Source organism: Martes martes, assembly GCF_963455335.1.
Source record: "Martes martes genome assembly, chromosome: 13".
NCBI lineage: Eukaryota > Metazoa > Chordata > Mammalia > Carnivora > Mustelidae > Martes > Martes martes.
Window position 1 is genome coordinate 39,675,914 of NC_137901.1, and position 15,731 is coordinate 39,691,644.

General features: G+C 41.8%; 1 protein-coding gene across 2 annotated transcripts in view; it reads left to right on the forward strand.

The window, feature by feature from the left end:
• GAREM1 (GRB2 associated regulator of MAPK1 subtype 1) overlaps positions 1-15,731 on the forward strand; it is a 199,810-nt gene that overhangs the window by 71,251 nt on the left and 112,828 nt on the right. For both annotated transcript variants that reach the window (XM_080822016.1, XM_080822015.1), the window contains exon 2: positions 5,280-5,420. In XM_080822016.1, the coding sequence (XP_080678142.1) occupies positions 5,280-5,420 (141 nt within the window). The remainder of the gene's footprint in view (positions 1-5,279; positions 5,421-15,731) is intronic.

Here is a 15,731-nt window from a genome sequence, read left to right on the forward strand (position 1 = left end):
GAGCATGGTGGGGGGGGGCGCAGGCAGAGGGAGAAGCAGGCTCCCCACTCAGCAGAGAGCCCGATGTGGGGTTCCATCCCAGGACTCCAGGATCATGACCTGAACCCAAGGCAGACAGCAGATGCTTAACTCACTGAGCTACTCAGGTGCCCCGGTTTGGAGAGAATCTTATCTAACAGCATTTTTAATCCCGAATTATCTTTCTTCCTTAACTCTTACAACCATGATTCTCAGAATTGATGAATGTGTAGACCAATTTCAAAAGGTAAAAAATGTAATTCCCACATTGTTAAATTAATTTTATTGTCATTTAAATATACATAAACATTAAAACAGCAGTCTAAGTTCCTCCTGCTCTGAGCTCTTAAAGAAATTTATATATTAGATAAGAGTATACATAGAGTATTAGCAAAACTACAAAATTACTGCAGTCCAAATGAAAAATACTAGGATTCGTATCAGGAAGATATTTGTGAAAGTGGCACTTTCAAGAATGAGTACGGTGAGTAGTGAGTAAATAAGGATTGGGAGCTAAGGCTCGGGGAAAGGAGTGAAAGTGAGGGGGCCCGCGGGAGTGACACTGCACCGTGTGTGGCACAGAAAGCAGGTCCTTTGGCCAGGTCCTTTGGGCTCTCGTGTGTTGTGTGGGGGATATAGGTCTTATATCCTGTGAATAGATCATGAGGGCCTTGAGTATTGAGCCAAAGACTTAAAGCCTCGCTCAGTATGAATGAGAACCCCTGAAGGCAGATGTGAGTAGAAGAATAAGATGAACCATGTTGTATTCTCGAAAGTTTTATCTGCAGCAGTATTTAAATGAGTTGACAGAGTGAAGAACGGAGGAGTGAAAATGCAGCCAAGAGGTCAGCTCCGTGAGAGCAGGGACTTGGTTCAGTACTATATTGCCAGGTTCTAGAACATAGCTGGTCCTCCGTTTATGTGTGTTGGATGAATGTAGGATGCCTGAATGAATGGTAGGGGAACATCCAGGTAGAAAAGGTTAGAAGATAAAGTCTGGATAAAGAGCTCAGAATACAAGTTGGTAGCTGAGAGCATGGATATGCGAGTTGTCCATCACTAAGTGAGTCCTGAGGGGTGTGTAAAATGGTAAAGGAGAGAGAAACAGTGAACAGATTGAGAGTGGAACCTTGATTAATTCCGACAGTTGTTACAGCTCCTATGTAAAAGGGGAAAACCATGAAGGTAACAAGGAGAGACCAGAAAGGAGCATCAGGAGATGACAGTGGCCCCGCAGCCAAACCAGCTGGATTTGTGCATGTCCGGCTTACAAATTTTCATTTTAAATTTTGAATTTGATTTTGTTTAAAGCAATTTCAAAGGGTAAAAAATGTAATTCCCACATTGTTAAATTAATTTTATTGTCATTTAAATATACATAAATTTATATTTAAATATGTTTATATATAAACATATATGTTTAAATATATGTTTATATTTTAATATATATTTAAATATATTTAAATATATAATTTATAGTTAAATATGTCATTTAAATATACATAAATTTAAAATTTGCTTTGTTTAAAGCAGACTTCCTTTGAAGGATTCATGGGTTCTAGTTTTCCCAGGATTAAAAATGATTTTGACAAGTGTGTAAGACTTAATGTTGAGGGGATCAAGGCCAAACCAGGCAACGAAAGAGTATCCCAGAAGCATTCTGGATCTGGGGAAATTTCAGAGGGATATTAACATATTTTGGAATTTAACACCCATTTCTTGTAGACTTCTTGTTACTACATCTTTGAGCTAAATATATAAGTTTTAGCATGTTATATATAGTAGTTAAGCAACAGGATAATTATATCACAAAAATGTTTACTTTAGGGATTCATTTAATGTAGTGTCTGTATTAGTGGCGTACCTTAGGACATTTTAAGTGATTATATTAAATTTTATTTCCAGACAATTTTTGTGAAACTTCTTTTGCCTAAAGCAGGCACATGGTTCAGTTGTTCAAAAAAAAAAAAAAATCAAAAAGACGTAAGCTCAAAAACAGGCACTGGCTTCTTACTACTTTATAGCTTTGAAAGTCGTCCTGAATTCTCTTGACAAGAGTGTTTACTACATCAGCTAGCCGTAGGACTTAACATTAAATTTTCATTTTGATTAACTTGACTGCAGTTGTTTCTTGGCTGCCTCTTTAGAGCCCACTGTGGAATAAAATTAAAACAGTTTTATGATAGAGCAGTTTAGTTGCAGAAAACGACAGTTTTCTTTTTCCCTGAATGGTGGCGTGTTTTTCCTCTGAGTTTCCTTACCTACCTGCCATGGCTCTGGTTTCTCCCTGCTCTGATCCAGCGTTTATAGTCCTGCCAGGTTAATTCTCCTAAAGCAGAGCTTTGGCCAGTCTCTTATCCCCAAACCCTTCTCTGGCTCCTCCCATTGCCGGAGAATTAGGACCAGCCCCAGAGCTATCTGTTCCTCTTGACATTTTCTTGATCTTCTCTGCCAAAGTCGCCATCTCCACTCCAGATTCTTTATTCCACTTGCCTAGCGCCAGTCATACCCTTCCTTGCTTCAAATCACATGGGAGCACCTCTCACCAAGAGGATGTCAGCTTCTTGAATGCAGGGACCAAGCTCTCTTCATTTTTGCCCACTCCTCCATTGGTTGTGGCATGAAAGATCCTCCACAAGCGATTGCCAGTCTTCGACGTGGACACATGAAATATGTAGATCACGTATTTCTCAGTAAAGCTGTTTTCAGAAAAAGCTCAGCAAATAAGGAGATACGTGTTTGTTGGATAAATGAATTAAAGATACCTTAAAATGACAACCTTGCAAACTGCTCTTCTTATATACAGTCCTCCTGATCCTCTTACCCTTTACTTTTTCTTTTTTCCCATAGCTCCTTTCACTTTCTAATGCATTCATAATTTCATTACTCATTTTTGTTGCTGTTACTGTCTCCCTCCTTCCTTGAGTGAGACTTGGAGCTCAGGATCCGTTTTTTAGATTATGGTTGGCAGTTTTTAAGGCAAAAGTCAGTGTGGTGTTGAAAGAACAGGGGAGGGGCGCCTGGGTGGCTCAGTGGGTTAAGCCTCTGCCTTCCGCTCAGGTCATGATCTCAGGGTTCTGGGATCGAGCCCCGCATTGGGCTCTCTGCTCAGCAGGGAGCCTGCTTCCCCCCCCCCCCGCCCCCCGCCTGCCTCTCTGCCTACTTGTGATCTCTCTCTGTCAAATAAATAAATAAAATCTTAAAAAAAAAAAAGAACAGGGGGAAGATGTAGAGGGACCCCACAGTCCGTTTCTGCTATGCAGCCTCAGGCATGTTTCCTAACCGAAGGTCATTTCCTCATGTGTAGGAAGATAATAGGACTTAAATTGCGAAGTTTATATAAGGATGGAATTTTAGGGAGAAAAAGCGCACAGTAAATAAAATTAATAGCTGACGTTTCCTGATCCCTCCTAACATCATGTGACAGATTTGGTGAGCCACATTTCCCGTCGCTGTCACTGTGCATCTTCATGGCCCCTCTGTGAAGCAGGGTGCTGTTGTTGCCCCATCTTGCGGAGGGGAAAAGCTTTCGTTTTTTTTTTTTTAGTATTTTATTTATTTATTTGAGAGGCAGAGAGAGACAATGAAAGAGAGAGAACATGAGAGAAGAGAGGTCAGCGGGAGAAGCAGACTTCCTGCTGAGCCGGGAGCCGGATGTGGGACTCAATCCCGGGACTCCAGGATCATGACCTGAGCCGAAGGCAGTTGCTTAATAACCAACTGAGCCACCCAGGCGCCCCCGGGGAAAAGCTTTCTGTCCAAGACCGCATAATGGTGGGGCACAGAGCTTTGACTAGACCAAATCTGTTGGACTTCATGGCCCATGCTTGTAACGCCATCTACCTCCTGATGGAGAGCCTCAGGGAAAACCAGAGGACTCCTCCTTTGGAGTAGCGCTTCCAGATCTTTCTTTCCTGCTCCAGCATGCTTGAGGGGTCTGCAGAGCACTCGTTAAGTACCAGCAGCCTCCTTGGGAGGACGTTATGAACCTTGTCTCCCAAAGTGTGAAGAGCAGGGGAGTCTGGTTTCAGAAGTTCCCTGGGGAGTAGGACCTCTCTAGGGTACCTCTGCTAGGGTACCTCTTCCAGATCTGCAGCTTTTTCTCCCCTCCCCCTCATCCCTCCTCCCCATCTGTGTCTCCTGCGACCAAGATGAAGTATTCTTTCATTAAGACTGTTTTAAAGATTGTGGCCTTACTGGATTGGAAACAGATTTGATGGCTTAGGATTGTGATAACCAAATTGATCATTACAGCTTCCTCAACTTCTTTTGTATTGCAAAAGTACTGAAACTTTTTAGTGAACTTTGAATTCCATTCAAAACACCCAGTTAAATCCCTGACTCTTGGTTATTACGGTATAATAAACATCAGAAATAAGAAAGGCTAACTGTTTTCTGTATAAAGAAATGAGCCTTTTCAGATATTATCTGAGCATTGAAAATGACTAAACCAGGATTAATGAGATAGATCGTTTCAGCATCTAAAAAAAAATGTCTTTTTAAGTTTCAGGGGATAAATATCTCTCTTGAAATAATTTATTTGTCATTGGTTCAGATGCTAAAAATGTACCTCAGAAAATATCAAAATGAAAAAAATAATTTCATTTGCATGCTGTAAAGTGTCATTATTTTTAATTGGGAAATTTGGTAGGGGGCCAGAAAGAACTGGCAAAACATACACAATTTCAAAGGAGATACTAGCATTTAATTTCAAGTACTGTTTCAACAGAGAAGTTTATTATATATTTTCGGTAGTCGTATTTTAGTGATTAAGAGCATGAGCCTTGGAGTCAGTCTGAGCTGTGTCTGAATCCTCACTTTCCTTCTTATTAAATCTGTGAGCTCAGACCTATCACTTAACATTCTGAACCTCGATTCTTCCCACCAGTAAAGAAGGAACAATACCTACCTTATAATATTATTGCATCCCATGTAATAATACATGCAAAGCACCTGGGTGGTCCCCAACGTATTGTCACTTAATAAATGTTTTATTATCCTTGAGTTCAGTCATTTAGATAAAATGAGGTTTTCAGAATATCTTCGCAGGTAAGTGGAAACATTTTTAAGGAATCCTGTGTGCGGTTGTCCGCTTGTTGTAGAATTCCGTTTTTGTGCTCATTTGGAGGCAACCTTATGTCATGTTGGGATGAACTAACGATTTCTGCATGAGTGAAGTTTTAACTAAGGAAATTTTATTGCAGAGTATGAAGCAAGCAGATGCTAATTCTAAGTTTCTTATACAAAATTATGTCTTTCAGGAGAATGCATTGAAGGGCTGCGGGAAAACGAATACCTTCTGATTCATTCGTGCCGTCAGTGGACCACCATCACTGCCCACAGCCTGGAGGAGGGACACTACGTCATTGGGCCAAAGATAGAGATCCCAGTACATTATGCAGGTACAAGTCCCTTCAGGGGGTGAGAAAGGCAGAGGAAGGGATTTGAATATGCAAATTTCCCCCTCCTGAATGAGAAAATAGGATTTGTCTATGAACTAGAGTATGATGACTTAGAAAAAGAAGAATCAAATGTGTTTCTGTGGTTATTTTATCTATCAGTGAAAGTTCATTTTCATTTTGTCATAGGTAGTTTCTGATTAATTGCATGTAGTTACATGTGGATTCTTATCAGATGTTTATAAGATGAACCTTTTACAAACACAAGAGAATGTCTCTGTCGTCCTGGGATGGCATCCGTTTGTGAGCTGCTGTGTCTGAGTAACCCTGGGCACCACTTGGGTATTGCTTTGGGGAATGGCTTTACAAGATGCCACTTGGGAGATGAGCATTGTGGGCTGGCTTTAGGAATACTGGGTTGGAAGCTGGGATACCTGGGCACGGCCCTCTTTGCAACAAGGCATGTGGGATATAGGTAGCTAAGATGCTCTCTCTGCTTTAGTGAATAAATCAGGGTGAGAGCTGCCATTTCACCTCACTTCGAACACCATTCAGTTCAACGATGCCATTGAACTGACTTTACTGTGTTCTATGTGTCAGCCCTGTCAAGGAGCTCGGGATACATCTAGTGGCTTAAATACAGTTTCAGTAGTGCTGGCTTACAAATGCATTGTAAAAAACAAACATGTGATCTTGTATTTATCTCTGTGGCTTATAGATCATTATGTAAAGAATCTTGATTTTTTTTTCTCTGTAATTATTCAGTTTTTCAGATTCTGTAGGAGAACACTTTAATCAATTACTTATAAGTTGTGCAACCGTAGACTGCCATTATATTTTTGAGTGAAACCTTTATAATGCCCAGAGAGGTGCCTGCCTCTCAGGAAAAGGGACCTCACCGTGGTTCCACTGGCTAGAATGGCACAAAATGTAAGTGTTTAATATGCATTGTATAAATGAATAGTTTGGCCCCCATTTTCATCCCTAGGAGGCTGAAATTGCCAGTATGACCTTAGGATCACCCAGCTTCTCAAAATTCTTCTTAAAAAAAAAAAAAATTATAAGAAAGAATTTCTCTAGCCTGAAAGTTTGTCCCCTAGAGTTATATTTGCTGACCATAGGCGTAGCGTTCATGGAAGAAGGAGGAACATATAGCAGCAGAAAGTATTACATCGTCGGATCGGGAGCCAGGGCAGAGGGACCAGAGAACAAGACAACCTTCTGGCCTGCCCAGTCTCTTCTGCCAGGAGGTCCCATGACAGGCGAGATCTGTGCTATTTTTAGGAAGCCCAAACTCCTGGTGCTTGTCTTTTATGGAAAACTGTAAAGGAAGGTATAAGTCTCTGTTTGATCTCAACATACGCAGTTTTACCTGATGTACCATGCTGTTCTCGTCCGTAGATTGAGTTTTCAGTCTTTCCCCTGATCTCACTGTGAATAGCTTATCAATGCGGTCTTCCCAAAGGAATACTTTCCTTTGGTCCTTAGCTTTAAATCTCCGTAGAGACTCCAAACTGCCACCAGACTTGTTGGCTTACTTCTCAAAGCCCCTGGGGCTGGTTCTAGTCTGCTTCTCCACACTCACCTTTTCTGCCCTGGAGAGCAAACCTTCCATCTAAGTGAGCCTGATTGCCTCACTGTTGGCCGGACATACTAGCTACTTTCCCATTCATGCGATTCCCTGGCCGGAGTGGCCTTCCTCAGCCTTGTTCTTATCATCATCAGGGCCTGTCCTTACATCAGGAGGGTGTGGGCATCCCCACTCTGCGGGTGGGGTCTCCACGTGTATGTATGGTGTCTCACGTTCATTTGGCACAGACCCCAGTCTTCATTCAGTTACCTTTTTCCTGGATACGCATATAACTTCACTTGCTAGTTGGGACTGTACATTCCTCGACAAGTGAGCCTGATTCTTTTTTAACTTAAAAGAATTTTAGTTCCAGCATGGCTAACATACAGTGTTATGTGAGTTTCAGGTATACAATATAGTGATTCAACAATTCCATATATAGTCCTTACTGCTCATCATGATAAGTGTACTCTTCATCCCCTTCACCTATTCCCCCCTTCCCCACCTGCCTCCCCTCTGGCTATCTGCTTGTATAGTTAAGGCAGTGAGACTAATTCTCTAAGGGTTTTTTTTTTTTTTTTTTTTCCCCTGGACAGTTCAATATATTAGACAAATAAACCACTTCCTGGATGAAATCCTGGAGGGGATTCTATGGAGCACAGTTGTTGTTTTTTTTTTTTTCAAATTTTCTTTTTTTTTTTTTTAAAGATTTTATTTATCCATTTGACAGAGATCACAAGTAGGCAGAGAGGCCGGCAGAGGGAGAGGAAGGGAAGCAGGCTTCCTGCTGAGCAGAGAGCCTGATGTGGGGCTCGATCCCAGGACCCTGGGATCATGACCTGAGCCGAAGGCAGAGGCTTTACCCACTGAGCCACCCAGGCGCCCCAGTGAGACTAATTCTAAAAAAAACCTTTGTGAGTCCTTTGGATCTGTCCACAAAAGATATAATTCTTTATTAATGTAGATTCTTAAGGGCTCTCAAACCTGGCTACACATTTAAGTGTCCTAGAGAGCTTTAAAAATGACCAGTGCCCAGACTTCATCTCCAGAGGTTCTGCTGTGACTAGTCCTGAGTGTGGGTGGGCTGGGCATCAGGATTTTAAATTATGTAGTTAAATTATGCAGCTGAGGTTGGGACCTGCTGTTCTGGGTTGGACATTCACGGTGTCAGAAGAAAAGATTTCCCCAAGAATTTGTGTTTTATTGTCTTGAACATTTTTTTTTTTTTAAATTAACAGCCATTCAGCTTCCACTAGGAAGAAAGATATGATATGTTCAACAGCTTAGTCTTTATCTGTAAGAAGATGGTGGTTCACTTAACTCGGAAACGGGGTAGGGTGGGTAGGGGGGATAGGTGGGTGGGTAGGGGGGATAGGTGGGTGGGTAGGGGGGGTGGGTTAAACAGGTGATGGGGATTAAGGAGGGCATTTGTCATGATGAGCACTGGGTGATGTATGGAAGTGTTGAATCATTAGATTGTATACCTGAAACTGATATAACACTGTATGTTAACTATACTGGAATTAAAATAAAATTAAAAAGAAAAGGAAATGATACTTTTTTTAGTTGAAAATTTGAGGTTGCCAAAGCTAAAAGGAAACATGGACTCTAAGATCATACTACCTCACGTGAAAGAAAATATCTTAAAAGGGAAAAAAAAACCTTGAAATAGGACTGCCTTAGTTCAGGCTGTTATAACAAATACCGTAGATGGGGGAGATTATAAACAGTTCATCTCTCACCATTCTGGAGACAGGAACCATCCGGGGTCTGGAGTCTGGTTTGCAGGTGATGGTCTTCTCGCTGTGTGCTTAGTTGGTGGAGAGACTCTACTGTCTCTCTCCTTTCTCTTCGATAAGGGCACTAATCCCATTGGTGAGGATGACTTAGTGATTACTAGGATATTTGAAAGGAGTGGTCCTTCTCTAAACCTCCCCACCCTTGTCCTTGTGTCGCTATTGATTTCTGTCTGATTCGGTTTTTACCATGAAGATGGGGCAGAACGGCCCATTTCTAACCAGATCCCACTGTTGATTCTTTCCTTTGTTTGTTGTCTTTGTACTGCAAGGAGAGCTTTTCCTTCTCTCTCATTTATTTATTTGCTTACTCACCTATTACAGAATTATGGATTGTTACTTCATTCATTGGGTTATAATCTATTCCTGTCCTTATTTATTTTGATGTTCAGATTGTCCCAGATTTAGCCATTTGCATCCAGCTCGCCCATATATCTCTTGGCATGCCCCCTTCATTTTTCTAAGTAGGTCCTCCTTCTGGCAGAAGTAGCAACCATTCTTCCCCTTGGGGCCCTGCACTATCCTGCTCCAGGCAGCGCTCGTCACTTTGTGTAAATGGTGGCCCTTGGATTTGTGTAGTGCACAGCCTGGGCAGCTATATGCAGCTCTATTCACGTGTATTTCAGAATATAAGACAGCTCAGCATTTTTAGGAAATCACAGTTCAGAGTGCCTTTCACATACTCTTCATCAGAAATTTTCATGAAATTCCTCATGTGAAAAAAAAAGTTTCATAACACTTTGAGAAAAGATAAAATATGAATTGAACTTCTTCTCAGAGCCATGCTCTGATACGATGGTATTAAGAGTCACCTTAGACTGAATTCTAAAATTAGGAGATGTGTTTTGGGAAAAAAAAGAAAGACCTTCTTTCCTTCTGGGAAAATAAGTGTCTCATTTTGGATAAGAAAAAGTTTTTTTGGTATAACAAACAATTGATTCCAAGAGAGGGAATGTGTTCAGTCCACATCACATATTTCGCTAACAGTGGAGAAACCACTCAAGAAAAATTGGCATAGTGTTTAGAAAAGCGATTACTGCTTTCACACAAGTTTTATTCACAAGGCATCACCAATAAATTGTGTCTAAACTTTCTGACTTCTCACTGCACCCAAAAGGGCAGAGATTTCCGAAGGAACGTGCAGTGCACAACTCAGACTTTTTCTGTATTCTGCAGACTCAGACCATGTAAATGACTGCTTGGCTCTTCCTCAAAGATTGCTCATTCATCCTGCGTGCTTGCCTCCCCCCTGCTCAGTCTCTCCGGACATACTAAACCAAAAACCAGATCTATTTAAAAAGAAATTGTTTCAGCCATGTGCAACTTCGTTATAGCCAAGCTTTTCTAAAGATGAATGATTTTCACTTTACAATTCATGTTTCTGTTCATCAGATTCCTTTGTCTCTGCAGCTCAGCGGGGTCGTCAGGCAGATACAAGGTGGTTACCGTGGAAGCTCCTACCTCAGGATTCCTTATGTATGCCGACCCCCTCTAGGGCGTTAAACCAAATTTTGTACTCATAATATGACCTTTTTTTTCCCCCTTTAAAACTAATATAAACTTCAGGCTTCCCCAAAACCTGGATATGCATGCCATTGCCTCTGAAATCTCATTTCCCTTCCTCAGCTCTGCATTCCCAATCTGTGGAAAGGAGATTTACTTAGGCAATGTCATGAAGGTTCTTTGTGACCCAACTTATGTCAGTGACTCAGTGCCATGCCAGGCACATAATGAGCACTCATCAGTGTTACCGCCTTGTTATCACCTCTCATGAAAGCCATCCCCAGATAGCTGTCTATAAAGACGACGCTTGGAGAAACCAAATGGATCAGAATGTGATGTATCTGTATGTCTCAGGTCCCCCCCCCCCCCAACCCATGCCATTTGAGCAGTAGTGGAATTCTGACTGGGTCTATGAAAATCTAAGTCATCTGATGGAACGCTTGCTGTCATCACGGGAGAACAGATTGCTATTGGAACATAAGCATCGGAGAGAAACGGCAGCCACGTTTGGCTTCTATTTTTAAATTCTCATCCTCCTGCAAATCCGGTGAATCTATAACAAGCAAAAATGATCTCAGGCCTTCCTTACTAGCTACGATATGTACAGAAATAAGTAACAGTGGAGCACAAGGTTAGTGGAAGGTTTGCTTATGAAGTCTGCAGGGCTCTTACTCAGCAAGCACCTGGATTTCTGTCAGCAGTGCCTGTTTTTAAAGATGTGGGTGTGCAGTCTGTCTCTCAGGCAAAATTATAGTAATGTGGTATCTACATAACCTTGAAGTGTAATTACTGAACAAAAGGAAATGTCGAAACAAGCTAATTTTATTCTCCTGGGTTGCGAGTTTAATTAGCATGAATCATCTATTTACAAAAGTAACTACTAGCATTGAACAACACTTCGTGTACTTTCTGTATTACATGAGATAAAGCCTGGGTTTTAAACTTAAAATAACCAAACTTTCTTTCAAAAAGGCCTATGGACTAACAGAGTATGCCAAGGAACATTATCCCAGCCAGTTTTGCCAGTGATAAATATTAGATACTGAAGAAATAACCACTTTTCGTAATTGAATCTTTAGGTCACAGTTAGCATAAACTACTCACATTTATTTAGTGCTATTACCTAAACACTTTGTTAACTCAACGTTTTACTTTTATTTCTTCATGCAGGTTTCACAACAAAGCCAGGAGATGGGTTCTATTATTACCTGCATTTTTCACAAGTACAGATTGAAGTTCAAAGATTTAGTTAAGTGTCTTGTAATATTACACAGCTAGGAAGTGTGATTTGAACCCAGGATATGTGGCTCCAGAGTCTGCTTCCCTCACTGCTGTTGCCTGGAGAGTGCTAGAAGGCACTGTCCACACCTAAGGCGTTCTAACCATTGTACAGGAGAGAGATCTGTTAGAATTAGTCAGTAAGGTGACTTTCACTTTCCTTTCACATGCAGCTCACCACTTGTATTCTGACTCTAGAGGAAAATTAAGTAAATACATATTTATCTTGACCTTTTCCAGATTTATAAGTCGTCTGTGAACAGGTAACATCCCCATCTCTGAATAAAGGACCAAGAAGAAACAAAGGCAGAAGAGCTTCCCGGGGAGCCCCTTGGACTTGGAGAGGGCAGTGCAGTGGAGCCTGGTGAGAGCAGGGAGGTTGAGGCCTGGGGAAAGCATGTTGTACTTGGTGGATAAGGAAACTGTCTGTCTCCAGACGGGTGCTGTCAGTGAATGAAAGCAAGGCAATTATATAACAAAGGGGGGTAAAAATGAGTGGAAGGTGAGAGCAAGCAAGGAGCAACCACACTTGTTAAGATGTATTAAAAAGAAGCCCAGAGAGAGGACGTAAGAGCCAAGAGTTTCAAATACTCACTTTTAAGAATAATGAATTCTGAAGAATCTAGGCTAGGAGGAATGATTCAGAAAGGAAAAGAAGGGGAGACTATTTGAGTAATATAATAGCCCAGTGTCTGGAAAATTGTCCTTGTCAATTTTTTTTTCCTTGAAAGTCATTTTTTCTCTTTCCCTCCACTTCTTTACTTCATGAAGTCATTGTTGTCGCTGTTAATAACATAGATTTATAGTCGGAGCTTAGGTGGATGTTATCTTTGGGACACTTGAACTCAAAGCAAGGATAAAGAAATCATGTAAGCAGCTACCTTTGAGAAGAAGGATGGCTCAAAAAGGAAATGGAATGTCACCAATCATTGGTATAATTTTCTAGTCTCACGTCTCAGTGCTTAAGAATAATAACCGCAGGAAATGTGAGTATGAATGATACTTGTGATAAGATGATCTTAGGGATTATTTTGATTTTGTTAGGGGTGATACTAGTTTTATAGTTAGGAAGAAGATGTCTTTGTTTTTTAGAGGTACATACTAAATTACTTCGGGGGAGATGTGGTTATAATTTATAAAATACTTTGCCTGAAACAAACATATAAATAGGTGAATATAAGATAAGCTGTTAAAATTGTTCAGTTTTGATGAAGAGTAAATGGGGTGTTTATTACCCTAATTTTCTGTGTTTGAAACTTTGTAATAAAAAGGACTGTGACTTACCACCCAGTAGCAAAGTTAATTGAAATATAAAACTCTTAAGTGGTTTTCTTACCAAAACATGCTGCCTCAATCCTTGAGTCTTATTTGTAGTCTTGGTGATTTCTGTAGGGGTGAAATTTCACCTTTCACTGGGTGGTTTTGTTCTGGTGTTGAGTGTTTGTGGACCGGCCTGGTGAAGGGTGAACTTGGGAAGAAGTTCCACCTTCTCAGCGTGGTAGTGCCATCCGGCTCGTGGCTTCCTGAGGAGACTTGGTGGCCCTCAGCAGGGACCAGTTCCCAGGGGGTGCCCAAGCTGGTGGTAGTGATTTATGTAAAAGGGTTAATGGGGTATGTGTCAAGATTTGGGGAAGGAAGGAAACATTTTTTATTAGTTTGTTCTTAAAATGGGAGCTTTACGAGAGATAGGGAAAGGGGGAATGTGTGAGCCAATTCCATGGAGAGCTAGTGAATGTCATCCGTGTGGCCTCTCCTGATCTAGAAACGCTGGTGAAATGACTTCAGTGAAACCTTGAGAATGCCTCGATTGCTCTTTTCACATTTCAGCCTGTTTACTCTTGTAAATCATACACTGACTCTACTAGAAAATCCAGGATTGGGGCGTGTGGGTGACTCAGTGGGTTAAGCCTCTGCCTTCGGCTCAGGTCATCTCAGGGTCCTGGGATCAAGCCCCTCATCAGACTCTCTGCTCAGTGGGGAGCCTGTTTCCCCCTCTCTCTGCCTACTTCTGATTTCTCTCTCTGCCAAATAAATAAATAAAATCTTAAAAAAAAAAAAAGAAAATCTAGGATTAAAAATACCAAAACAACAACAACAACAAAAATCTGAGGCACAAAACCAGGATGGTGTTTGGGATTTAAAACTCCTGGGCTGCTCTTTTCTAGACCTTTTCTTCTGGTATGTTGCTATTGAATGGAAAGTTGGTACTTGAATGGGAGACCTCCCGTTCAAGTATAATTTAACCTATGAGATAATGCGATTAGCATCGGGTGGAAAGTTTGAACAGGCTGCCTGAAACCACACTGTTAATGGAGTGTTTATAGCATGGGCGGGGATGGGCTTGTCTCACTTCATAATTTGATTTCCATGTTGGATTTGTACCTCTAAATGACTGCAAATCTTTTTTTAAAAGGTGACCTTTTAAAAGGTTCCTTTTCAGCTTTGAGGAATTGCTTTGAGGGTTTTTGTTTGTTTGTTTGTTTTTCCTTCTTTCTTAATAGTATGTTCCCAAACTGATTGTAGTGCTGTTGAAACTTCCTGAAGTCACACCACCCGTGCTTAGAACTAGAATCCCTTACCTTTATGAGTCACTCTCCATGAGGTGGTGTGACTCCGTGAGCTGGCCTTCTGTTAAACTGCTTCCCCATCTGGGAAGTTGTCAGGTGTATTCTACACAGGAAAACAACGAACCACGTGGATCCCGACCAGGCCGACTTTTCTGACATTTAGGGCAAGAGGAGAGATGATTCAGACCCATCCATGTGTGTTTTTAGTGAAGTATACGTTACCAGGGCCTCCAACTTGTTAGCACTGGTTTACAGATCATCCTGGGGTTTGTCCCCAAGAGTGAGTCAGACCAATGAGAGAGCATGAGACAAGCAAAATAAACACAGAGCTTTTATTTTCTAGACATTAGAAATCATTGTAGGTAAGTGAAATGCTGTGAGCACATAGACTTGTGAAATATTCCATTTCTCCCCTCCTGTCTTGGCATTCTGTGAGTTGAATACTCAGTGGCATTATGTTCTTACGGCTCTTCATTTCGTTTCCTTGTCTTGGCTTTCTTACTTCTAGCAATAAAGCTAGTCACCTTGGGTGGGAGTTTTAGACCTCGCCCACCCCTTTCCCCCTAAAGTCATTGTGTGTCCCATCCTCCTAATGCTGTCTCCACAGTCCCTGTCAAAGTTGCTCCCCGTTCCCAACTACCCTCACTGGGTCTTATCTGCTCCAAAGACCCAAGGGTCTCCTCTCCTCCTCCAGTCAATCTTAGTGCTATTGTTAGGTTATTTTTCCCCCATTATGGTTCTGTTACTTGACCACTGGCCTGGACTTTTCAGAGGCTTCTCCACATGAGTGCACATTCCTATCTAACACAGAGCCTTTCGGAGGCCTGGCGTCCATTGGACTAAGGGCACTGCTGTCCAGTAGACCCCCCACTGGGTGCCAACTCCCCTGGGCTGTTTGTTGTTCCTCAGGCCCCACCTGCCTGGCCTTCCCCTGCTGTTTCTTGTACTTGGAGGTCTCAAACATCAGAGTCACCACCCAGCTGCGAAATCCTACCTCAAACACCACCTTGCTCAAGAAGCTTTTCAGAATTTTCCACACCATGTATAGAGAAAAGGGCCTTCCCCTTCCTTCCGCTTGGGAATCCAACAGATTGTGCCCAGCAGTGTTTCCATCTTGTCCTTCTCTCTGCTAACGGCTCCTTGAGGGCAGTCCTGTTACATCACACGCCTGACAGTTTCAAGGGCTCAACTAAATATTTTTGACCTATCCGAAATTGATGCATCTTTAAAGGACAGACTTTTTCAAGCAAGTTGACAGAAGATGCCTGAGAACTGCTTGGAGAAGCAGTCTGGTCTCATATTCCTTTGGAGTAGGGATACAGAGCTCTGAGCCCCTCAAGGGCTATAAGCAGCCAGTAAGCAATTGCCCTAATAGAGATGCAAACAAATGGCGATTAGCTATTGAATAAGGGGAGATCATGCGGTCTGGGAGTGGCTGGTGGGAGCCTGCAAGTGAAGGAGGGAGGAAAGAGCATTGTAGACAATAGCAGCTTGAACAAAGATTTGGATTGTAGGCAAGAGTGAAGGTAATATCAGTGCTTTGTGGGAAGAGGAGAAAGGAGTCGTTAGGAAATAAGGTTAGAGCAAGTGGTGAAGGGGT